The sequence below is a fragment of the Tympanuchus pallidicinctus genome, unplaced genomic scaffold, assembly GCF_026119805.1.
Source record: "Tympanuchus pallidicinctus isolate F22 unplaced genomic scaffold, pur_lepc_1.0 scaffold3, whole genome shotgun sequence".
Taxonomy (NCBI): Eukaryota; Metazoa; Chordata; class Aves; order Galliformes; family Phasianidae; genus Tympanuchus; species Tympanuchus pallidicinctus.
Genome location: NW_026294747.1, coordinates 92,297,772 through 92,324,430, shown reverse-complemented (window position 1 = coordinate 92,324,430; position 26,659 = coordinate 92,297,772). Strand labels below are relative to the sequence as shown.

Below are 26,659 nucleotides of genomic sequence, written 5' to 3'. Positions count from 1 at the left end.
AGGGAAGACTTTTTACAAAAAATGAGAAATATTTTTTTAGAGACTTAGCGTTGAATTAATATTAGTATGGTGTACTACTGGTGCTAATTAGATTCTGCTTCTCATCAGGCCTAGCAAGCTTGCCTAGCTCTATGTTAATGTGGTTATACTGTTTGCTAAACTGGGCAAACAAGCTTGGATTTCTGCGTGGCAGTCTTTTTACCCTATTGGTTGTTCACTGAATTTGTTTTACAGTAATTGGGGTTTTGACAGACAAGATTTGTTCCGGTCATTGCTATCCTTTAGTATGGCATCCATTTAAAGAACCATGAATAATAAGATAATTCTTGAAACACATTTGAAATTTCTGCATTTGAATCTCCAGTGTGATTCTTGTTAGAGATAATGATTTTATAGATCATGTGTGATGTGTCACTTTATTTTCAGTGATTATAACCATACTTACATACTCAGTATTAGAAGTTTCACATTTCCTGCTGCTTTTACAAAACAAACTAGAGGCAAAGCCTTGAATAGTTCCAGCTTACTGGGGTTGCTCCTGGCACTTGCTGTGCCTGTCATGCACGGCTCTGGTATTTGAGAACAGAACATCCCCGCTCCAAGAGCAGAGAGAAGAATAAAGCTCTGTAGACTTAATGTGTGTTAACATCCAACATCGACACAGTCCTTAAAGAATGCATTGCTGTTAATAGCAAGAGAGGATTTGAATTTACTGATTATTTATAGTAACTTCCCATGTGAAAACTCCGCATGCGTATGCAGTGTAACTTTGTACAAAACAGTTTTCCCTGCTTTGCAAGTGTCTAAAGCTATCTCATGTATTAGTGGAACGTCCAATGCTACATCAGTAATCAGTCCTTTCAATCTACTCCAGGGAAGGCTGTGTGTAAATCAAAAACTGGGCGGAGAAAGCGTCATTTGTTTGCTCCTGTTCTATGGGAGGGCCGTCCCAGAGGCGCCTGGGGAGGAGGCTGCAAGGAGGGGGGCTCACACTGTGTCGGGCCACACAATGAGTGCAGTGGAAGATTTGAGGACTTGTCATTTTCTGTTGCAGACCCTTGTTGGGTGTGAGGGGTGGAGTTGTTTCTCAGCACCATTCGCCGAATCAGAGAGTCATAGAATGGCTTCAGATAGGAAGGGATCTTAAAGCCCACCCAGTTCCAACCCTATGCTGCAGGCAGGGCTGCCACCCACCAGCTTGGGCTGCCCAGGGCCCCATACACCTCCAGGGATGGGGCACCACAGCTTCTCTAGGCACCCTTGTGCCAGTGCCCAGTGCCTCACCATCCTCTGAGTAAAAGATTTCTTCATAGCATCTCCGCTCTTGGTTTAAAACCATTCCCCCTTGTCCTGTCACCATCAGACAGTGTACAAGTCAGTCCCCCTCCTGCTTGTAAGATCACTTCAAGTACTGAAAGAAGTATTAACATTTAAACACAACCTGAAAAAAAGCACTTTTCTGTCACCAAGACAGTGCAGTTAGTGAGATGAGTGCCTGATTTACATCAGACACATTCAGGGAGGTCATGCTAACACTAGCATTTGTAATAAGAAAGCAAAAAACTCAGCTTTTCTGAACAAAAGTGTCACTGGCTTGAACGTAATATGGTGGATTTAAACCAGGGTGGAGATGTGCATACCTTACCTAGTGTGGTGTGATGTTTCACTGGAGCATGAACAGAGACTATTATCCTGTTTTCTTTCTTGGCATCTTTTCTTATTTGTGTCCTTAGATACTGCAGATGGATCATAGGGTGAGACAAGGCATTTGCTAGCCCTTCTTCAGCCTGCTTCATGAGCACAGGCTCTGTTACATAATATTCCCCATAATGTGCATTCTGTGCATTCTGTTTTTATTATTATTTTTTTTCCTCTAGAATAGCTTGATTTATTTATTTGTCTTATTGGCAACTACAATCCAATTAAAAGCTTGTTGGATTTTTCCCCACCATATGTTCCAGATAGATGTTTACAAATGGTATATTTGACATTTGGGAAAGGGAAAGCCAAGGGAAAGTATTTTTTTCATGAGATTATCATATCTTTTATTTGTTGATTTTTCTAAGCATAGGATAGTTTCAAGTGCTAGAGAGGTTTTATGTTTGGCAGAGGTTAATTTATGTATCATTTTTTAATTTTTTTTTCACAATCTAATATTTTAGTGAGTAGTCTTGGCCACAAGAGTTGCTCTGCTTTAATTCCTGAGCTAAAGGGGAAAAAAAAGCCCCAAATATCTCAGCTGTACTGTAAGATTGAGTCCATCATATCAAAGGGTAGAGAACAGGTCTTTATTTGTTCCATATATTGGACAAGAATTTAGTAGCATTTGTCAGTGATAAAAGGGACCAAATTCTTGGTTGTTGGAACTCAAAGGGGATGGGAGTAGCTCACAAAGCCTGCTCAGTTATTCATGTCCTTATTCAATACACAAGTTGATTGTTGACTTCACTCACAGCAAGTTCTAGGCTTCGTAATTTGGGCAAAAACAGTTGTGTACATTTTCGTAGAATAAATACCGAGACTCAGCTTTTCCTGTGAGTTGTGGTCGTTCCTTACATGGAAACCTAACTAACAAGAATCATGGAAGCAAGAAGAGCATTACAAAGCCTGCACTCTGCTTCATACTTTCAAAACATAATGTTTGGAGAGAGGCATAAAGATATACAGATGTTTTCAGTTGTTTTTTTTTTTATTATGTCTCCTGAAATACTTACCTACAAGTTACCAAGTAGTATTGCTCTAATGAAAGTTCAGTGTTTTCTTTTGTCATCAACAGACAAAAATAGCACTTTTCTAGAACCCAAATGAAACGGAAATGCTACATTCCACCAAATACAGCTATTTTATTATTATATTTCTGAAGATTTAGTACTTTAAAATGACCCTGAAAACAAGACATGCTCATGAGCTGAATCTCATGGTTTAAATGTCTTAACTATATTAAACTAATGTGACTTCTGTGTTGGCTTTTTTTTGCTTTTTGGGGGGAAGTTGGCAGTATGAGGGGAGACATTACTTCTTGAGTCAAGAAATTTTTACTCTTGTTTTCTGATTGCTTAGTTGGCTATGTACCCTGCTTTCAAAGTCATACCAGACTGAATGTTAGTAATTGATCCTTGTGCAAGATGTGACTCACTTTTTATTTTTCACGTGTTAGCTTTTGTGGCCACAGCTTTACAGTCACGTGTGAACAATTTTGTTATCACATCAGCTTAAGGCTTAAAACATAAAGGACGTAAAACATCAGACATTTGAAGAATCAGGTTTTTTAAAAGTTGTCCAAATCACTGTTACTTAGCAATATTGTTTTGAACTTTAATTTCCTTTTCTGCCAGTCTTTTTTTATGATAGAGCACCCACCAGCATTCAGAATCACACTTGCTAACACGTTATGTACATGAAGTTTGGGATTCGATACTAGCTGAAGTGGCAGATTTTCTACCTCTTTTCCTGTTCTCATCCCGTGAAATTGTTCTACTGAGCAGAAATGTCAAAGACCAAGTAGTCTTTTGAATGAGAGCACTGAACCTTCTTTGACATGTTTGCTTGTGTGACTTGTAGAACACGTACTATTTATACAGTCTTTATTAAAGAAATTTCCAGGTGTTATTGTTAAAAAATACTGAGTTTATGCAACCATACATATGTTTTAAAAAGAATTTTTAATAAAAGAAAGTCGAATATGAGTGAATGTTCCAATAGTATTTATCAGTTTTATATATGTATGAATGCTTGATTTTATTTTTCTATGCAAACTTAGTTTGAATGATTCCCACTAAGTTGTTCTTACTGTTCAGGCATTTTACAAAGGACCCAACCTTTGAATGTGCTTTTTTTTTTTTTTAATCAGATTTTGTGCATGAACTTTGTGCAGTGGTTCAGTGAAGACAAGTTCTTTAATTAGATTTGTTATTTGAGTTAATCAAATAATCCTTAACTGAATAGGAAGAATATCATTTTCCATGGATTTCAGTGCTACTCTGTGAATTTGAACTGGAAATTCAATTCTGGAAGTTTCTTTAAAAAATGCCCAAAGGCATTAAGTTGAATGAGGATTTATCAGGGATTGCAAGGTATGTCCAGGCAGCAAAGCCATGCAATGGGAGTTCTTTTCCCTCACCTTATTCCACATTATTTGTCTCACAATGTGGAATGGGGTGCACAAGGCAGTGTAGTTTTTTCCTCTAGGTGACGGTAAAACTTGTTTGACCAGCAGTGTTTCTTGAAGAGTTTAGGTATACTCCAGGTCATACTGGGACAGCAAGGTGATTGCCTGGGCTGTCACAGTAGCCAAAAAAGGAAGGGATATCCGTCCTGATACAGGGCACATTGCAGTCAGTCGCTGTTGCTACAGCCTGAGTTGCCTACCTAAAAGTTCTTTTTCCCATGGAGGAAATGTGGATATGGGTAACAATTTTCTGCAGCCAAAATTCTTATCACTTCCTTTAATGACTAAATAAGAGTAGATCAGATCAATTTGTATAGCTTTTAATGTCTCTCAGTTGGTGGAGGTTCATCCCACTTTCATCCATTTGGACAGGCCCATGCCAAACCTCCATCCTGTTTCTGAAATATCCCTATCTACAAAACCTGGGCAGCTCTTTGGATTGTCCATCTGCAATTGCTGAGCATTTGATTTTGATTTTGAAATTTTGGGGAGGAAAGTTAGTGTTTCCCTAGCATTATGTACAGAACAGCCTTTTCTTTTACTTGCTAGATTTGCTGTCTTAATATTTTCTATAAAGAGGATATGTCCTAAAATACAATAAGGCTTAGTGATAATGCCATTATTACAGAAGGTTTAGCGTGGGCTTTCTGAAATGCTCCTTATGAATGCAATTCAAGTGTTTATGAAAATACTAGCATGAGCCATGGTTCAAGCAATTAATGAAATCAGCAAGGCAAATCTAGTCTTTTCAAGCTATGATGGTACTTATCTGGATTCAAACAATACTTTTTGTTAGCTGTTTAATATATATTTGATTTTTGTGGCTAATGCTGTGCTTTCATCCTGTTTTTGAGCATGCAGAAGAGAGGTTTTTTTTATATCTTGTTCACTATATTGGAGGTACATTTTAAGTTTGAGATAGGAGAAGATACAGTTTTGCTTGTAAAAATGCTGCTAGTCAGAATCAGTTGGAAATTTTTTTTGACAACATCAAGTTATGTGTTCTAATTAAGCTATGAATTTCAAATAATTTAAATGGTGTTCTGAGTTAACAATTGAGTTAAAAAAAAAAAAAAGAAAACCTGAGGAAAAAAAAAATCACAGATAAATTACACTCAGGATAGAGATGGGAAATGAAGTTATTTGCTACAGATTTACATGTTTGGAAACTCTAGTACTATATATTTATATACTATATCTATATATATAGATATATTTTAGTACTTTCCGTTGACAGTAATTAATGCTTTGTTGTTGGACATCCTTCCAAAGAATTAGCATCCCCAATTTCGATGGCCTCAACTGTGTACCTAAGCTAACTCTTATGAAGTCTAAATGTAGAAGCTGAGCAGTTAGATGCATTCTGTTTTGGGTAAAGAAAAAAAAAATATTTAGAGTAAGCAATCGTTCTGTTTTATAAAAGGGTGATTCTAAAATCTGTCTCAGAATCTGCAGAGTATCTTAGTGTATTTTAAGTGCAGCACTGGTGACTTGATACTGAGAGCGACCCCTCTGATATTTGATGCTATTAAAGAATTGCAGATATTTTATGTTTGCGTTCATATGTACTATCAGTGAACCTGGGAGTGACCAGAAGTTCTTTCTCACTAACTTAACTCCTAGTTGCTTGCAAAGACAGTACCCACACAAAGATAATTTTTATCTGGAAGGATATATAGTCAAAAAGAAAAAAAAAGAATAGGTAGAAGCAAATGCTGTATGTTTAATTTCGCCTTAAATTTCTCTGTTGTTTTACTTCATGGAAATACCTGTTGAAACAGTGAAAGACAATATTTTATGTCACAAGGGAGGCATTGCTTTTGTTCTAAGTTTGTTGAAGAAGAAGAGAGTTGTAAAAAGCTGTGAGAGTTCTGGAGCACAAGTCTTATAGGGAGAGGCTGAGGGAAGTGGGGTTATTCAGTCTGCAGAAGAGAAGGATCAGGAAAGACCTTATCACTCTCCACAGCTGCCTGAAAGGAGGCTGTGGCACGGAGGGGGTCAGCCTCTTTTTGCAGATAACATCCACAGGACAAGAGGAAGTTGCACCAAGGAGGTTCAGATTGGGGAAATATCTTCTCAGGAGGAGTGATGAGGTATTGGAACAGTTTGCCCAGTGAGGTGATAGAATCTTTATCCCCGAAGGTTTTCAAGAAATGAGTATGACATGGCACTGAGGGAAATGGTTAGTGGGCCTGGGTGGAGATGGGTCAGTGGTTGGACTCCTTGATCTTAGTATTTTATTCCAGCCTTAGATCATAGGATCTTTAGAGCTGTCATATGCTGATTTCCCTTGCACGTTTTTAAATTGGAAAAAACATTGTTCTTCATTGCCAAAGGCTACCCTAGGAATAGTGCAGTGTTTTAAATGGCGAAGTACCAACAGGGTTTGATATTCTGTGGCTTTATGTGCAAAACTTCTTTTTATGGAATGTTCCTTTCAGTGTCATTTAAGTTCCTGATATTGAAGAAACAACGCTAAGGCCGTTTGTGTGCCAGTTTGTTTTAGTATGATGCACCAGTGCTGCAAACTGTTAGCTCACAAAGTTGCTTCTTAAAACTGAAAGCTGGATTAATTTTACTTGCTGTAATGATTGTAATGCTTATATTTTTAAATTTGCTGATGAAATTTGTTCTTCAAATGATTACTCTTTTAAAATAAAAAGTAGTTGATATGTATGGCAGTGTTTTAGCTGCATATAAAGTATAAAATTTTCTTTAATTTTACCCTGATATCTTTTATTAAAATTCACCAATGAAATGTAAGTCTTCAATTTGAATAAAGTTGGATTTTTTTTAAAGGAAGCTGACATGTGCATGCTGATGAGAGCTTACTGAATGCAGATTTTCTGTTGTTTTTGTTGTTGTTTTCTTTTTTTTTTAGTAAGAAGATCTGAAAAATGGTTCTTTACTGACATGAAAATTCTCCCACATGCAAGTTATTTTAAAAAAATAAAAATTTACAGCTGTGAAACTGAGGAAGGAGTCAGACAAAAGTGTTTTCAACTTGCAGAACATTTGAAATTGATATAGATAGAAATTGGGCTTTGGGATTGCTGAAATACCAAGCCCTGGATTTGGCCCAGGATATGAGGATGTGAGCATCTCAGCAAAATCAGGAGTTGGGTTTGAGTTTTTTAGACACTGCTGCTTCCGTGTCTTGGTGGCTTCATGACACTCAACTCTTTCCCTTTAGTAGAGGCAGGATTTGGGGAAATATGAGTTGGATTCACCAGAAATTTGGATCGTTGGTGTTTCAGAAAAACATACAGAGGCTTGGTAGTTAACATTTCTCTAAACAAGCAACTTCATTCTGTCCCTTTGTGTTGAAAGATTTCTGATAGATCAGATTTGACTGCTTGCACAACTTTTATCACTGAGATGGGGTATGTGGTCTTTGGTGGTGTTCTTAAGAGAATATTTCTCTGCAGAAAGGGGTATTCATGACTTGTCTTATTTGCTCTAGTTCTACAGTGAGGTTGAAGACAGTGAAGTGTTACACTCATTTTTGTACTGTAGGTTGTGGGCACTTTAGCATTATCAAACAGGCTCAAGTGGGATTGCATGTTATTATACAGTACCCCAGTGTTCCCAGATAGGAGGAAGGAAAGCTGCTTTTTAGTGCTGGTTACTGTTCCCTTCTTTTGGGCTGGAGGAACAGCAAGCTTAATGTGTATTAATGTTTCCCTTGTGCTTCCAGTCTTTTTTACTTTTCCCTCCTCCTGCATTTCAAATCCTCAGTGCCAGGAGCTGTCTTTTATTTAATTTTTGTCAGAAGTTGTGCAATCTACAGTTGAGACATCCTGGCACTATGTGGTGTTAATGATAAATATGTACTATTAGTTGCTTACTCATGGTGCATCAGTGCCTGGTTGCATACTGCTCAGTGTTGAATCCCCTTCTGAGTAATTCATAAAAATGAAGTTAGGAAACATTGATAGTACGGTGAATATGTGATTTGAACTTTTCCTGAGCAGGGACAAAACAGTGTTAAGCAGCAGATAAGAGCGGTGGGTTTGTGTGTGCTTTTTGTTGCTTTCTTTTGTGGAGTTTGGAATGTGCTGAGTTGTCAAGTTGTCTTGTACGTTCCAGCAGTAACTCTTTGCTATCGGATCTCTCTTGCCTCATACTTGTAGTTTTCTTCCTGCATGCTAATAACTCTCGAATAGGAATTCACCAATTACAGTGATTTTAGCAAATCTTCACAAGTCAATTAAAATGAAATTTTCTGAAATTATCAACAACAATTGAATTAATAGAAATGTCTTGCTACTTAAAATTCATTGCTCGTTGTCATCTTGATTCTTCCTCCCTTGACCTCACAGTGTGTTTCAAGCTCTACTAAAATGCTTTGGAAATCTAAGGAGAACTTAATCCCGGATGCTCATGAAGATCAGTTTCTTTTCTAGTTTTTCAGCAGCCATCCCCTGAAGAGTAAACTGGCTGATTTTTGTTCTTGTTTTTGTTAAATTCTGTGTTTGTTAACATTCTTGCTTATTTGTAACTTCAGAAGGACACAAGATCAGCCTGAGTTATCCACATTCCTGGATCTTATCTGTATCTTCTGGAGTGCTTCTGCAAAATGAACTATATCTCCTCCTCCTCTTTGCTCATCTGCAGTAAACAAATCAGTTGAAATCTCTACATTTCTGCCTGTACTCACTCCAGTTTCTTGTCTATTTCCTATTTTCAAAGTAATTGCTGAAGTTGACATTCAACTTCCCAAAGAAAGCATTTCACACCAATATATAGAGGTGAAGCACCTTTTTTTTAAATGTGCAGAACAGCCTTAAGTTCATGTTTCTGGAGACAAGTGAGTGGTGATTTCTGACTTATAGGTTTATCTTCAGGTGTGATGAGTATCTGTCAACCTGTGTATCTCAGGAAAACGTGCTAGCTGACTGTGTAGGTGTAACAGTTCCTTAGGGAGAGGTGTGCTTGTCTCAATAAATGTGGCCTACATCTTTAGAGTAACAATGTTTTCTAAAATATAAAATGTGTAATATTTGGAAGATGCATTTTTATGCAGTGTTTTTTCATAACTCATGCAGAATGCTAAAACACAGTTTTTATTTTGAATAAAACCTTTTTTCCCCCCTCTTACCACAGGATAATGAGAAAAGGACCCCTTTACATGCTGCTGCCTATCTGGGAGATGCAGAAATTATTGAACTGCTTATTTTATCTGGTATGTTCTGTTCCTGTTAATGGAAAAAAAAATTACCTCTATGCACATTCAAAAAATTATTTATGCACATCTTAGTTTGTGTAGCTTTTACTGAGGTATTTAATGTACTAAAATCTGAAGAAGCTTATACTGAAAGTTTGGGTTTTTCGCTTATCAGTGTTACAATACTGTGTAGTTGTGCTCTAAAATGCTTTTGGTAGAAAGCTTTTTCAGTTATATTTCTTTTTGTTTGTAGCTCGATCAGCTTTAGATACTCCACTTTAAAGAAGTAATAATGTTTGTGTTACATGTAGATGTTTGCAGCATTGCTTTGGTCTTAAATTGGCCTTCAGAAAAAAAAAAAGTGAATGTAGAAAAGAATCTGAAATTGGTGATATATTTTTTTTAATTATCTTTTGCTATTGCTTACATGCAGAGGATATAAATCGGTTTGGCCGGAAATTTTAAAACTGCTTTTCTCATTTTCTATTTATTTTCACTAAAACAATGCACAAGTTTTGTAAGACAGTGCATTTTAAGCTTAAAAAGGAAGAGAAACAAACTGAAAAAGAACTTAAAAACACAGTTTGACTGAGCTACTGAATTGATTGTCTTTAATCTTGGACAGACTTAACCATCAGGTAGCTAAGTTCACGATGCTCTAAGGTTAGATGCAAAGATGAAAGCTTGTCCTGCAGAACTTCTTAGGTGCTCAGTCTGCTTAATGGCAAACACTACCCATGCACAGTTGGCTATTTTTCCTTCCCCGCATTGCAACCTGTAACAGCAAATTTTACTTTAAGTAAGTGTCACTGTAAGTATATAGGAGTTGCCTCCAGATTTTCAATTGAAATTGCCAGGTATGACTTAATTTATTTATAATTTAGCAAAATGTAATATTTCCACTATATATTACATGTAATTATATACATTATTATAATTAATGTGGCATTGTGTATAACTATATACTTCTTAGGGAAATATGTCATAGTTTAAAATTTTTTGATCATGTAAGAAAAATTTTTCCAGAAAAGTTCAACTGTGTTGCTGACAAGATGGGTCAGAAAAGCATGCTGTTCATCCCTGTCAAGTGAAAAACAAGTTCTTGTGACTCTTGAGAATATACAATGATCTCTCTGTTCTAAGAGGATATTGTGAATTTGGCAAGGATATTTCTTTTTTGTTGAGGTTTTCACAGTGATATAAAAATAATTAGCCATGTTACAAATTTTGTGAAGTTGTAGTCAACTGCTTCTGGGAGTGAAGCTTCTGATCTGTGTGGGTCCAGTCACCAGAACTGGGGCTGAAGAAAATCCATCACTCCTCCTCTCAGGCTAGTAATAGAACAGACGTTTTTATTTGGATATTAATGTAATAAGACTCTGATTGGGCAATAATAATTGGAGAAGAAGGGTTAGTCATGCTATTTGGGCATGCAGCCTGGGAGTAAGTGGATGAAAAATTGAAGAACAAAGAGGGGAAGCGGAGAACTAAAAATTAGCACTGCACACATAGTACAAAATTGAATTGTTGCACAGAGGAAAGGATGTGGGCTGCTGCTGTGCATATAGAGATTGTTCAGGAGGACTGGGAGGCATTGATACTCAGATAAATGCTAATTAATGAAAATGATAATTTGCTTACATAAAACAATTAAAATAGTATCAAGAGCTTTGAATGCTGTGGACTGTTGAGGCAGTATTGGTCTAACCTGCATGTGCTCTCGCATTGTGCTGTGGATGTGAATGATGTGATTGAGTCTTCTGCAGTAGTGCTTCACATTCCCAAAGGAGGGGTGATCTGGGAGTGAATTGGGGGTTTACAGTGAAGGAGGCACAGCTGCAGTGTTGCTGCATTTGTGAGAGAGTGATGAGGATCCATTCAGTGGGTGAGAAAGTGATATCTTCATGTTAAGACTGTTTGGTTTGACAGGCTGTGCTGTACTTGGGCACTGATCTGTAATATTTCCTACTTATAGTCAGGAATCTTTGGCAAACAGCTCAAATGAGACTCTTTAAAAAGAAGTCACTAATTTAGTGTTCATTTCTGAATGCTGGGTTTGACGTCTTGTCATCTGTGTAGTGAGAATGCTTGCAGCTGTATCTGAAGCACTGCACCAGTACTTCTCTGAGAGATTGGGTCTAGGTTTCTGTCCAACTTCCATCTTGTAATTGGAATTTAATTGGAACCACTTAACAGATCATAAGTGTATTTATTTTCTCAATTTCATAAAGATACAGAAAACTCATCTATTGTGGTTCAGCTGGAGATAAAATCTCTCCTTGGAGATGGATTTAGGTTACATTTTGTTATAAAATGTGAACACTGGGGAGCAAATAAAGGACATCTGTTACTACAGTCAAGTTTGAAGGAAATTTGTCATGTTACAACCCTTTTTGAACAGTGAGAAAGCAGTTAACTAACATATTTGACTAGAAATCTTCTGCGTTCAGTAAATTTGCATGTAAAAATGGTGTGCCTTATAATTGACCAATGTAATATGTTCTCATGGGAAACTGAAACAAGTATTGTAAGCTATTTTCATCCTGACATTTCTCACCACATGGAAGGTTGACTTTGTAACTTGTAATGTCTTCTAACGCAGTTGTGCTGGTATGTTCTTAAGAACCACTCTGAAGTTTTCCTGCTAAGCCAGCAATCTTCTGGGAACTGTTTGCCTTGAGTTTTTTATTATTCCTTTGAAATGGACATCAAAATTACTGAAGTCAGTTACTGAACCACTTCTACTCAGTGGTTCTTTTCTGATTCTTTCTCATCATTCTCTATTCTTTGCTAAAGCATGTATCATCTGTTACACAGACATACTTTCAAAAATTTCACTGGAACTTCTTTTACGTCCCTTCAGAGATGGATTTTGGGTCATAAATTGCTGTTACTTTATACTGCTTTACTGTAGATGTGAGCAACCCTTCATATTCTGAAGATAAAACTAATTCTGTCTTTTTACAGAGTTCTGTGGAGTAAGTTTTCAGTCTTATAAGCATGATCATTTTGGCTTTGAGATCTTAAATGAATTATTTTTTCACCAGCATTTGGGGTTGATCTGTGATCTGCCCCTGTTGTTTTTCACCTGGGCAAGGATTCTGAAGGGTTTTCCAAGCAGATCATGATAGCACTGTGTTCTGCAGAAATCTGGACGTTCAGATCATCTCTCCTCCAGATTGTAGCTAACTGTGCAGTGAGTGTTACTAAGTTTGTTAGGTAGGAAGGTGAACAGTAAATATCTGAGGCATAAAGGCGCTTGTTTATAGTATACAGAATGATGGAACAAAAGATCGTTTTTCACTAATAATTTTAGAAACATTTTATTTTCTATTATTCTGTAAAGAGTTATAACACCAATCAAAGTTCTGTTATTACAATATATGTACAACTCAGCATCCTGGTACTGTTTACTTTTTGTAAGTGTACTGAATTTAATTATATAAATACTTGATGACAGACTACGAGAAGTAGAAAAGCAGCATAACTTAGACACTGTTTAACTGAATGTCAGGAACTGATTTTTATCAGCTAAGTCCTTATAATGACTCAAGCCCTCCTTTCAGCTAAGTTCTGCAAGTGGACTGTAATGCTGAGGCTCCTCCTGTTTTAAAAATACATTTTTTTCCATTTGTCCTACTTTATTTTTTTTTTTAACACAATCAGAGTTGTCGCTTCAGCCAAGTGAGAGGAGCAGGACAAACTTCTGATCTTCCATTATGTTTTCTCAACTAGTAACTTTCTTCGAGTTTGCTTCTTTGTGCCATGTAAACTATTATTGCTTTCACTGAAGTCTTCACACTTCATGAGGAGAAACATGAGTTACAGTGTTTACTTCTGAGTAGGTTTAGTTACCGTTATTGCATTGACACTTAAATACTAGCATGAGGCATTTCTGTTTGTTTAACCCAATGTTTTCACTGCACAGAGCTCAGCAGACATGAATGTGCAGTCAGGCTTAGTCTCATTAAGATTTGGCAGCTTACAAGTATTTGTTGTGCTTTTTCTTGGGTCAGCTGTAAAATGGAAGAATCTGAAGCTGGGAAATAGTTGTTACAATAACAATATTCTGGAAGATGATAAAGACCTTCTGACACTGTTCCACTCCAGCTGTGTTTCTTTCATCTAATTCTTAAGCCATGCAAATATTAACAATCCATGCAGTAGCAATCCAGTTTGAAAGACTGTTATTGCAAACATATCAGTGGAACGAAGCTTCCTCAGTTTCAGTTGCAAATGTACCCACATGCTAGGGTGTGTGGTTTCATAGGGGTTCTTTTTACACTGTCTCTATCTTCTGGCTGCTTCCTCTTCCTTCAACAATGTGAGCCACAATTTTAATTTCAGACCTAGCTTCACTGCCCTCAGCCGTGGTTGCTGTAGAACGTTGCTAAAAGAAGCAGCTCTAACTTCTTCTTGAGAGTTGAAATGAAGCTTAGGAAAAAGTATCATAGAATGGCCTGGGTTGAAAAAGACCGTAATGATCATTTAGTTTCAACACCTCTTCTATGTTTAGGGTCACCAACCACCAGACCAGGCTGCCCAGAGCCACATCCATATCCAAATACAACCTGGCCTTGAATGCCTCCAGGGATGGGCAAACCTCCCTGGGCAACCTGTCCCAGTGTGTCACAACGCTCTGGCTGAAAAACTTACTCCCAGTATCTAACCTAAACCTTCCCTGTCTTAGTTTAAAAACATTCCTCCTTGTCCTATCACTATCCATCCTCGTGAACAGCCATTCCCCCTCCTGTTTATACACTTCCTTCAAGTATTGGAAGGCCACAATGAGGTCTCCCCAGAGCCTTCTCTTCTCCAATCTAAACAAGCACAGTTCCCTCAGCCTTTCTTCATAGCAGAGGTGCTCCAGCCCTCTGATCATCTTAGTGGCCCTCCTCTGGACCCGCTCCAAGAGCTCTGCATCTTTCTTGTGCTGGGGACCCCAGGCCTGGGCACAGTACTGCAGATGGGGCCTCAAAAGAGCCAAGTAGAGGGGGACGATCACCTCCTTCTCTCTGCTGACCTCTTCTCTTTTAATGCAGCCCAGAACACAGTTGGCTTTCTGGGCAGCAAGTGCGTACTGCTGGCTCATGTCCAGGTTCTCGTCCACCGAAGTATGGATGTTCAATGGCTCCCAGAGTCTGAGAAACTTGTGCTACTCACAGAAGTTTCAGGGTATAGTAACTGAGAGATAGCAAAAGCTATTAAGTTCTGAAAGGAAATTGACTTTTTATAGTGACGAGGCAGCCAAGTTCTGGAGGATAGCATAGTTTTTTGTCAAGCATTTCTCCTGATGTCTCTATCAGTTGTTTTTCTGTTTGTTTTCTTATGGATTTGTAAACAGTAAAAATAAAGGTGATTGTTGAAGCATTGGTGTGGCTGATCAAGACAATCCAGGCCTTTTTTTTTCTTTTTATACTGTTCTATAGATCCCCTATTGCACATTTACCCCCTACATAGGTAGAAGTTATTTCTGTTAGTTCTTACTCATGATTTTTGCAGCTATAATTCTCAAAGTTTCCAATTTTCCATTGAGCAATTACCTAGATTTCACTGATTCCTCAACTGTCATCCTAAGTCTTTATGTTTGTATTTTTTCCAGCATCTTCCCCCAAGTATTAGCATGTTTTTCTGTGTGAGGAAAAGTTTTCATCATCTGTTCATTCTACAGTAAACTCTTGGCTGTTTCGGCCTGCTACTTTTAGGTATTTTCACAGTCCTAGATAAAAAGTTATCATTCAAAAAGGGAAAGGTTTGAAAGCCAATACAAACCCATAGGAAAATAGTTAAATAGAATCTAATTACAGTGTGAACTATTGCTTATTCTCAATAATTTATATTGGAAACATCCTCTTCCTATAATTTCTAAAAGTGTTTCAGTATTCTAGATGTTAATCATGTTGGTTGTTCAGTTTTTGTTTTTTAATACATTCTGAACATCTCATTTACATCTTTTACTCTCAAATAAACATGCTTTCAGAGTTTCAAATACAGAACACTAGGTGTCCATTTACATATATGTGAGTGAAAATAGTTTTGTTTCATTTGTTATATTATGATAGTGTACAATCTCTAACATATCTTGTGCAATATTAAAGGAAAATATTGTCCTTAAGAGTCTAAAAATACTGGTCACAAACAGAATAGTGGAAGGCAATTGAATACTTTAAATTAGTACTGTGAGCAAAGACAACAATGTCTTGCCAGTATTTACTGTATTCCTTTTCTGAGTCTATTTCCAGGCAGTGAAGTGTTAACTGCTGTAGCTGTTATGCATATCAGTCTTCTGAGGAAACTTAAAATTTTGAAGAATTCTAAATTTCTGGTAATGAGCAAGAGAACCTCATGGCAGAAGCTAGTAACATTTGTTCTGTGAGGAAACCAGAGGTGGTTTGGTGACAGACAGCTACGTATAGTTCTGTTGCATTTCATGAATTAAGAAAGTGTGTGGCTGTTTCTTGTAGAATTCCCTGTCCAGTCTACCATTCATTGATGTCTCTTCAAGAGAAGTGCTGAGATGTTAACTCCCACTCACATGCAAGGATATTGAAACCTGTGAAGTAACCATGAGCTTCAGAAACACATTTCAGAGTACTGAGAGACATATGGATATGGCCTGACATAATTTTCTAGATCTAGATTTGGAAGATTTTGCTTAATATTTCAATTGAGTACACAGACGCAGTGGAATAAATCAGTTTGTGGTTAGTTTGAAAGGAGAGTTGCTTTTACATAACCAATTTTTAATTTCAAGCAAAAATAATGGTTGTATTGTATTTGATATTTCTTGCAAGCCCCCAAATCGTTTTCCTACAAGCTCTGCAGCATTACAAGAAATAAAATTAAAAAAAAAGAAAACCAGAAGAACATTAAATACATACTGAGCTGTTTTAATGTGTGTCAGCTGTTAATGAAGGACGTAATAATAGAGCTGCAAAGAAAATTCGTAAAATATTGTCAAGAGGTTTAAATGGTGAGGGGAAATATCTTAATTGTTGAATTTAATTTTCTGGAGTTAAGTTCAGGCCCCTGGGGTCTGGAATATCCAATCTTTACAGAGCCAGGGTTGAGGTATGAATCTCACTCTTGAAAGATCAAATTGCTGCCGAACTTGCATTAGAAGGCATTCAGAATGTGAGAGATGCCCTGATTAGTGCAGCAGCAATAGAGGTAACGTAATCCAGTAGTTTATACACATGCATGTGTTCAAATCATCTTTAAGCAAAAGGCAATTTATTAAAGGTATAATATATTTTCTAATATTTACTTGCAGTGATCTGGGGTTCGGAGGGTAAGGGATGTAAAGTTCATCTCTGTTGCACAATACAACAGGTTTGAGGGTGCTTTGTCTTCTGCAGAGCATCAGGAGAGAGAGGGAAGAACTGGAGTGTTTTCTCCAAACCACCTCCTAAGGAATAAAGAACAACCTAGAGGGGGACTGTCCTCAGATACAGGGTTATCTGGAAAAGCTGTGTTGTGAAATGTAAATCACTCTTGGCAGCGTGTCTTGTTGGAGAAACTCAAGGGGAATTGAGATTGTTGTATTTCTTTATGTAGAGCTACAGCTCTCTTGATTCCCATAGCATTCCTACATAAATAGTGCTTACACAGGTATTTTTTTTGGAGCTCCTTTAAGAGTTGTTTGTTGTGAAAAAGCAGACTTGATGGTTCCTCCTTAGAAGAGTGCAACAAAGATGCAAATCTCTTGTCAGAAATTCTTTGTTTTACCTTTGTAAGAGAATATACCTTTTTGTGCACTTGAAAAGATGACTTACTTTACGTTTGGATATTATATTCATTTGATAAATATGGCAAGTCCTAAACTTAGGCTTTCGTCTTTGAATAGAAGATCACTTACAGAGCAGAGGCGTTGTTTTGTCCTTTTGAGGGGCCCTGTTACTTTTAACTATTGCTTCAAATTTCCTTAGATTCTTTTCCTACCAGAAACAAAACAAAAAAAAGCCCAACATTTGATAATAATAATGGTATTTTAGTCCTAATAAGTTTAATTAACTTACCACTGAGAAAATACTTTTAGGATATCTTTTTGTATTTATTCCTAGTCTCTTCTTAAGGGATTTTTGACTCTGTGTTAGCATACCAGAAATACGTTATTTGGCTGAGCCTGTGAACAACTTGAACTCTAAGCACTTTCTCACTAGAATTTAGGAAATTGCCACTTTCTTGGAATGGAAATATGCATTTCTGCTGGGTGTGGTTCTCCTATCTCACGCCTGGTCACCTGGGTGGATCTGACTTGATCTCAGACTTCGAGAATGCATTTTCCTGAGGAAAGTAGGAACAGTAGTTAGTAACCTAGTAACTCCCCTTACACAGTGATTTGCTTTAAACACTTGAAAGACATTTGTATCCTGAAGTTAGAAATAGAAGTCAATTTGATTTTGAAACTCCTCATTCCTTGGTTATTGGCTCTAGGTATGAAGCGTGGAGCGCCATTTTGGCTCTTGCTTTTGTCTTGTCTGTTTAAACCAAGAAGTGACTAAAAATAGCCTGGAAGATGGACAGAAGAACTGGATACAGTTGTCTGATATATCGTAACTGATAATATTTTCAGTTACTGATTATTCATATTATTATCTTTTGGGAAAAGATTACCAAAAATTCTAAGACAGTTCTGTTGACATTTAGAGCCATCAGTTTTGTTTGTTTTGTTTTTTTCAATTGAGCTCTGTGCAGAATTAGATACACTACAGTACATTATAGTACGTGTTGGTGCCGTGTATCAGATCCTCATGATGATTAACGAAAGCAGATTTTAATGCTAAGATCAAGTCTCTTAAAATATTGTTAGAATATGTATTTCTCGAATGGATTTGAACTTTCTTCTCCTTTCTTCAAACTTATTTTTCGAAAACTTCAGCACTCGGAAAATAGGATGAGACCTACAGCTTCTGAGATTTAGACCAGGAAAGAAGGAAGTCCTTGAAATTGTAGCCAACTGGTAGAAGCCTCAGGCTCTGTCTGGTTCTTGGAAGATCTAGGATTAAAATGAGTTTGTTTCCACTTCTAGCTTCTGTGTTGTATTCTTATGTCAGAAAAGAAAGAATTGACCACAAATTGATAAGCATGAAATTGACTCCAAATCTTCTTTTTGCTGATACATACAGCCATGTGTTTGTATGCACAGATATGTTTCTTGATTACCTGGTTTGGGAAGGACTTCACTACTGGTACAGATCCAGGAGGCTTAGATCAAAATACCCCATTTCTCAGCTGACTGTCCTAACCAGTAACCCGTTTAACATTTCGTGCTCCGTTGCTCTGTCATCCTTTTTTAAAGTTATTATTCTTTCCATACAAAAAAAAATGACGCTGGTTCTGAAATAACATCTGTATTTTAAACTTGAGAAAGAGATATGCTCTGACCATGTAGCAAGTTGCTTCCTTCAGGAAAAAGTTGCCAAATTGTCTTTCCTGTTATTATTAAGGAAAAAAAAAAATCCTAAATTAGACATGTATCTCTAACAGATGTTTGTGCAATCTGTTTTCCTATGGAGGGCAGCTTTTTCTTGGGTACAGTTTTAGAAGCAGAGTGGTGAGGTTGTTACAGTCTGACTCAGGAAGGGAAGCTCAAGAGGAGCTGAGGTGGGTTAGGTGACCTGATGGAGTAAAGATGTGTTTCCAAATCTCTGTAGTAGAGGGAGTGTCATTCTGTTATGTATTTAGACAGTAGATTGAACAATGACAAGGAAACTGGAGGCATGGGGAGTGACTGCAGCTTCTTCCTCTGTTTTATTGAAGAATTTCTTTACATTGTGAAAGAGGAGATTTTTGGTTCTGGATCTCCATTCAGGAATCTGTCTTTCTTACCAGACTTTAGAAATGTAGAAGAGCGTAGAATATTACATCTATAAAAAAAAAAGTAGAAAAAAAATGAGTTCACTTTGATGGAAGAGTATTATTACAAATGCTGTGTTAAAAGAATTTTCTCAAAAGGTAGACTTCAGGTAAAGAAAAGAGTCCTTTTCCTTTTTTTTTTGGTCAGTTTGCTATACAAATAAGCCTAAAATAAGTATCTTCCAACAGTTTTCTCACTGTAGTTGAGAATATTTAATTCTTTTTTTGTAGGTGTGTTGTTTAATTCTGTTCTTACATTTTTTTGTTACAGGAGCTAGAGTTAATGCCAAAGACAGCAAATGGTTGACTCCTCTACATAGAGCTGTGGCATCTTGTAGTGAGGTATGCTTTTTTTTTTTTTTCTTTTAAACTGCTTTGTATTATTTTAGGATGTCTCGAAGTACCTTCTGTTCTTTGTTCAGTTTTTATGAAATGCAACTACTCCAAACGTTTTGAGTTGCAGAACACCTGCACCGTTTGTTTAACAGGCTGATGGTATGTACATGTGTATCATATGTCTGCGTAGGAAGAAAGGGGGCAAACAAACACAGTTCTCAGCTTTGCTTTTTGATTAAATGCTACCTTCCTAGCAGAAAAGATTGTGTGTGTAATATTCCAAACTCCTCTGCACGTTTTTTGTAACCAGAATGGTTCAGTATGAGGGAACTAGAGATAAAATTTAATATGGCTTTTGCAGCATAATCAGTCTTTTTTTGTACTAGTCTGTTCAGACTCGAAGAAATATATGATTCTATGAGACCTGCAAAAACATTTAAGAAACAAAAGACAAAAAATCTCCATTAATGAGTAATGATAGTACTGTAAACAAAACTTGTAAATGAAATATTTGGAACATTTTTGAAGCCTGGCTGTAACACAGCTATGGGAATATAGTGATTTAAGTGTACGTTTGTTGTTGTTCCTCTATTGTTGTCCTAATAAAAATTTTAAATGCCTGTACAAGATCAAAACAAGCAGAAAAATGCTGAGCTTTTGTGGAAGAGTTCATAGAGAGCTATCTTCTTTGAGATCTTGAGTCACATTGATGCTCACTTCAGTATGTCTCAAAAGTAAAAGTGTTTTGGTTTTGTGCTGATTATTATTACTTTTTTTTTGATGCTTCTGTGCAAACTTTTGCTTGAGAAGAAAAAGCTCAGTGCTTGCAAAAACCATACTATTCAATTCCATCAAGTATTTGATCCATGAACTATCTAAACAGTCACTGTGTCAGCTTTTGCCTTGGATAAGCTGTATTATTTTATTGCTAGCATTAATAGCTAAGTTATATGGGGATTGTGTTATTCAAAGTAGTGTCTGAAAATCGATCTCTGAGGGAGCCCTTAGTAGGAAACACTGTTTGTTCTTTTTGTAGTATTTTTAGGCTGCTCCTTTGGGAGCTCTCTTGAAGCACCGATACTTCATTCCTCAAAGGGACAAAACTGCATTAAATCAGTAAAACGTGCAGAGAGGAGTGCTGCAGTCAAAACAGGACTTAAGTTGTAACTAAAATGAACATAATCACTCTCCTTTTTAAAAATGTGTAATATTTTCAAGAAAAAAATACTAAGCGAAGGCAAACAAAGCTTGTAAACCAATCAAATGATTTGTCCTAGTGGCACTGACAGGCTCTTGTCAAATTTTTCTGTTTGTAAGCATGGCATGTCATTGGAGACCATGTAGATGCAGCAATGGTTGATGTGTGTGGGGACTGCTTTGTATTCACCTGACATTCATCTGAAGTTTCCAGTCGTTAGATGAAAATATTCTTGGTACTTGTTTCAACAAAGCATGTGGTCTTAGCCTTGAAGCAAGGGCGCTGCGACCAAACAAGGACGTTGCATCGTGCAAAATAGCTGGTATTGTGGATTTTGCTGCCAGCTGCAAACAACTTCATGTCAACATTGCAGGAGTCTAGGCCTTAATATGTGCATACCTGGGAAAATCTAAGCAGTTTTGCTAATCTTTGCACGTCATTAAATACACAGTGAAATGGAAGATAAATTATGCTGCTTTCCTGTTTTACTATGGTGCTTCCTTCTGTAAAATAGTTAATAGGTGTTTTAAAATTTCACCATTCTGATTATAATTTTTCTTTAGATTTGGTTCAATGTAGCCAACAGATCAAAATATTGACTAAATTTTGAAGTATTAAGTCTGATGAACTTTCTCTAAGAGAATAGCAAATATTCAATTTCACACTTAAGTTACAAGCTTCTGATGCCACTTTTATGTTTGTTCCTGTTTGTTTTTTTTTTAAGTAGAAGAAAATTCCATTAATTAGATATAAATTATATTATCAGTGTTACTTAGCATTCTGCTTGTAGGTAAAACTGCTCTATTGAATAGTGTCAATATTCTTATATCTATTGTAGTTTTCATAGAAATAAATAGGAGGCATTGCTTTCAGAGAGACCTATTTTTGTGCTCAGTGTTTGAGTTGAAATTCACTTAAAGCAGTTAGTGAATTGTGGGAAGGACATGGCGTTGATGTGAAGTGCAGTATTTATTACCATGGTAATGTCAGTGAGAGGGTTTTTTTCTGCCTTGCAGTTATGTGCACATATTTTAGTTGGATTTGTTTATCTTACTCATAAAGTTTTCATAGCTTTTGCATCTAATGAAAGGAAATGAATAATCTTTTTGAGACGTGGATTTTGGTGTAACATTTTGAAACGTTTTTTCAGGAGTTTCACAAGAGTGTATGTTGAAACTCTTTATGACCATGCTCTGTTTTATCTGTGGTTCTTTAAATGTACATTTAATAAGTTACTCTGTCTTTCTGCCATTTCTAGACTTTTTCAGTTCCAACATTTCGCTTGGCAAATAGATGAAAGTGCATTTTAGGTTTATGGTATGTCACTAATCCTTGGTAATGAAGGAAGTCCTAGGGAGGTTTATTGAGCTTTGTAAATTAGTTGTGTTGACAAAACAATTTGCCTGCTGGTTTGGGGAATTGGAAAAAAGACCTGGAAACGGTTGATGCAATTGAAATCTGTAGGGAATATGTTCTTCATGTCCTTGAGAAGATCCCAAGTCTGGATTTATGGTAGTACAAATCTCAAGGAATAAGAACGTTAACAAAAGAACAAGTTGCAGACAGTTGTTTTCCATTATGCGTTATATATAGTGTGTGGTTTGTATATGCTCATGTGTATTTGGATTTAACACATAACATCTGAGATCTTTACTGAGTGGCTTTATTTTTTTGTAAATGTTCTCAGGATGCTGTTCAGGTGTTGCTAAAGCATTCAGCAGATGTCAATGCTCGTGATAAAAACTGGCAGACACCCTTACATATAGCAGCTGCAAATAAAGCTGTGAAATGTGCCGAAGCTTTGGTGCCTCTTCTGAGTAATGTAAATGTGTCTGATCGGGCAGGTAGAACTGCGTTGCACCATGCAGCCTTCAGTGGACACGTAGAGGTATGAATTAATTATCTTTGCTTGCTTGCTACTTACTGTTCTGTCCAACACACTTCTAATTTTTTATTTCTTGGGTAATAATCATGTTTTCCCCTCCCATCCCTTCAAAAACCACAAACCAAGCTCCTATTTCGTATTTTAGTTTGTCTTTACGTGCATTTGTGTACAAATTGGTTGTGTTACATCATCTAGTTGGAAGGTTATTACAGTATTCACCTCTCTGGATATAAGCAAATTTGCCTGAGTGGAGTTTAAATTAGTAATAATTTTCAAACCCTGAAAGTGACAAGCTTGGCACTTGGCTTGGTTTGACTTGACTAGGATTGCCAGTTCAGTAATTACCTTTAGTACACCCCTTAGCCTGAAGATCTCTTCATTGCTGTATTTGCCACATATTTGCCCTGCTTAGCTTATAAATGTTTCTGTTAACATTGAATTAAGGGACTTAGTCATTTTGTTATTTTTGCCAAGGTGGCTGGGCAAGTTTCTTTAAGCACAAGGAGTATTTAAAAAAACAGCACATTTAAATTCTTTGAAAACACATTATTTTTTTTGTCTTCTGTTATTTTTCTTTGTCTAACTTTAAGCAGAGTTTTCCATTTTGAATAAAGGATTTCTTTTCTTCCTTTTTATCCCAGATGGTCAGCTTACTGTTGTCTAGAGGAGCTAATATTAATGCATTTGACAAGAAGGACAGAAGAGCTATACATTGGGCAGCATATATGGGTATGTATGTGTTTGCAGTTGTTTACTATCCTGGTAGTAAAAAAAAAAAAAAAAAAAAGCGATCAGTTAAATTTTGGTACTGATTTCAAGAGGAGAGCAGTTGAAGATGATTCCATTATCTTGTTTGTTACTCATTGTTTAAGCTTATTGTTTCATTATCCAACCAAGTAGAAAGAGTAAAAGCAGTAACATTGGTCTTCGATGAATCCACACGCCTGGGAATTTCTTTGAATATGAACTGCAGAACTGAGACCTTGTAATATGTAATTTCTTATGCCTGTTAAGTTTTGAGAATCTGCATTTTCTTTGTTTTTAATACCTGAAATGCTAAATTCCCTTGAAAACACATATTTTATATACATGTGATATTACATTACAAAACTTCAGAAGAACATGTTCCTATTCTTTACAGAGATCATCCAAAGATGTGAAACCTGTGTTGTTTCTTTTTTTAGTTAGACTAAGAGAAAAATAGCACTTAAATCCTCTGTCTCAGTGAAAACCTTAAACTGTGCTTTATAGAGGCACAGCTTGATTTTTGTTGACAAACAATTAAGTTAACATTCAGGAAGAATAATTTCTGGACTGCCTTTTCCATAAGTAAAATGAGTATTTTTTAATGTATCTGCTCACCAAAAAACAAACATGCTTTAACTGGGAGACTACAGACTCATTTACATTACTTAAGTCTAGGATAATTCTTTCTTGAGAGTCTGATCCTAGACAAAATATCCCTGAATATGCAGTTTAATTTTCATGTTCATTATTGCAAGTTATACAATTGCTTGTAAGTAAGCATAATGCATTGCCCACATTTATGTGCAGTGTGGGGGAGGAGGTTCTTAAAAACAGACTTAAGGTTGCTAACTAAATGATGTTACACAAAAAGTGGCATCAAGTATCTTTCAACTGCTTTCCCAGTCTTGCAATAAAAGAGGAAATAAAAGCAATAACTTGGAAGTGGAAATGCAATTTCAAACTTACCTACTGAGCAGAGCCAAAGAGCAGAAGTATGTGTAAATTTACCCTGTTTAAATACTGTTTGATGAAAAAACTTACCAAGTTTCAGGGGGCTGATGATGAATTGTTCTTTGTATGAAGTATCCTTTGGTCCAAGGACTGATGATTCTGTTCTTTACAAATGAAAAATGAACTTTCATTTACAGATTTAAGCTTGCTTGCAAGGTCTTAGTGATTGTAAAAGTGATAATTTCAGAAATACCTGGATTCATTTAAAAAAAACACAATTATTAACTGTTGTCTTTACAGAACTCTGTTTTAGGCTGATTTCACATTAGTGATTTCACGTTAGATCTGTTTTTGCCAGTACAGATCTGAAGTAATGTAGTAGCAATGTAAAATAAGCCTGTGAAATGTGAGAAAGAACAGTCTTCAGAAGAAAAGACTTATGCTAGTAAATTATGAAGAGATTGTGACAGCATTCATGCTCTTAAGTTGTAGTTTGAAACTCCATGACGTTACACTTCACATACAGGTACCAGTTTAATAGAGAACTTGGAGAACAATCTTCATTATTGATCCGATATTTCTTTGGATTATTTTGTATTAGAGTTTTGTGACCTACTTGTAGACTTCTGTGCAATTTCTTATGCAGTTTCTGTGACAGGCTGTTCAACCACCTCAAGGCGATTATTTGCAAAATTTTTTGAATGAAAGTCAATGCATGAGATGGCAGAGATTTGACAAGCATCAGAGAGGACAGACATATTTTCTGGCATGTGCTCACCCAGGTGGAAAAAGTCTTCCATTTTTCAGATAAGCTACATTTATTCCAATTTTAGTTAGAGCTGTTCTGTAGGATATTAAATGGAAAATTTTTTTACTGAACATTTCTCACAATTTAATGCCATTTCACACTGCTCCAGCTTGTAGGAGGAAAACCGAAGACCTTTCCCACTGTATAAAATAGACTGCAGAGTAAAAGAGACGTTGTGCTTTTCGTCACACTCCTATAAATAACTTTATAGGCCTATAGCCATTGTTTCCCTTCCTTCCTGCTTTTCACCCAGTTCCATTGCTCTCTAGCTGCAGCGCTGCAAGCAATGGGCTTTCATTTGTGAGTCTTAGCGTTGTCCACAGGAGTGTGTGGGATGACTCCTGTTCACTTCCTACTGCTCTTCTGTTTGAGTATCTTCCATTGACTGCTGCTTGCGTTTTAAATGCAGGTCAGGGATTTTCTTTTGTGTGTTCTTTTTTTTTTTTTAATATTTACTTCTGTACCACTTTGTATTTCTCTTCTTTTTACCACTTACAATATCCTTTGTACTTCTTTCTCTGGTGTAGGGATTGATTGTTTTCATTTTTGTGCCCATATTATTTGGGTCACAAGATGAGTATCGTGTTTAAATTTATTTCTGTGTCTTTTCTAAAATACTAAAGTTGTTCAGAAATGCAGAGTTGCAGCACCTCATATTGCTCTGTATAGCTAGGTGAGGATCTTTTTGTATTTTGGGAGGCATGCAACATAAAATATATAGTGGCTGACTGAATATTTATTAAAGCATTTTTGTATTCCCTTGGGTAGATATTTCCTTCCCAAACTTGTGCACGTTCTTTCAGTCATTAAAAAAGCAGAGCTTCACTGTTTATGAAGCACTTAAACTGAAGGTTGTATTTGATGCGTTGCACTTAAGAATCTGAATAATGTAAGTTTTATGGTTGTTGTTTTTGTGGGAGGTTTTTGTTTCTGCTTAATATTTGTAAATAGACTAAGGGATTTACTTAAAAGGTAAAAGAAAAAATCCTGTTTCTTTCTGTACAAGTCAGTGACAGAGGTAAAGCTCTCCATTTATCATTGTTAATTTACCATACGTTTTCTCAATTCTGTAAACTTTGTCGTGATTATTGAAGTGGCATAAACTCTCGTATTCTTAGTGGTAATTTGTTTGACAGATGTACTCAGCAACAAGAACAAAGATTTGACTAGCTTATTTTCATGGCTTCTGTCTTGGAGCACAGTGCCTGGTAGCCTGAAGGCTGGTGCTGGAGCCAGCAGGCGCCAGCAGGGGAAGGGCTGACTTGGGCCTTGCCACAGCATTGTATGGCTGGGAGAGATGCCACCCATTGGTTTGGGCTGCCTGTGGTTTTATTCAGAAATAGAATCTTTTCTTCTTTTCTGGTTGGATTATGATATTTCTCTCAAAGTTTGTGCTGAAGGCCTTAGAAACCTTAATGCATCTGCAGTTGCGATGTAGAGGGAAGTCTGCAAGTGAGATTCTCTAGTCATTAACAGAAATTTGCAGTGACTTCAAATAATGACAAAGTTAAGTCACCTCAGTAGTTTTTGAATTTTCAGAA

General features: G+C 36.6%; 1 protein-coding gene across 2 annotated transcripts in view; it reads left to right on the top strand.

Moving 5' to 3' along the window:
• The window catches only part of ANKRD28 (ankyrin repeat domain 28), a 105,638-nt gene that overhangs the window by 50,002 nt on the left and 28,977 nt on the right, over positions 1 to 26,659 (top strand). For both annotated transcript variants that reach the window (XM_052695607.1, XM_052695606.1), the window contains exons 3-6: positions 9,275 to 9,353; positions 19,465 to 19,535; positions 22,415 to 22,615; positions 23,254 to 23,341. In XM_052695607.1, coding sequence (XP_052551567.1) covers positions 9,275 to 9,353; positions 19,465 to 19,535; positions 22,415 to 22,615; positions 23,254 to 23,341 — 439 coding nt within the window. The remainder of the gene's footprint in view (positions 1 to 9,274; positions 9,354 to 19,464; positions 19,536 to 22,414; positions 22,616 to 23,253; positions 23,342 to 26,659) is intronic.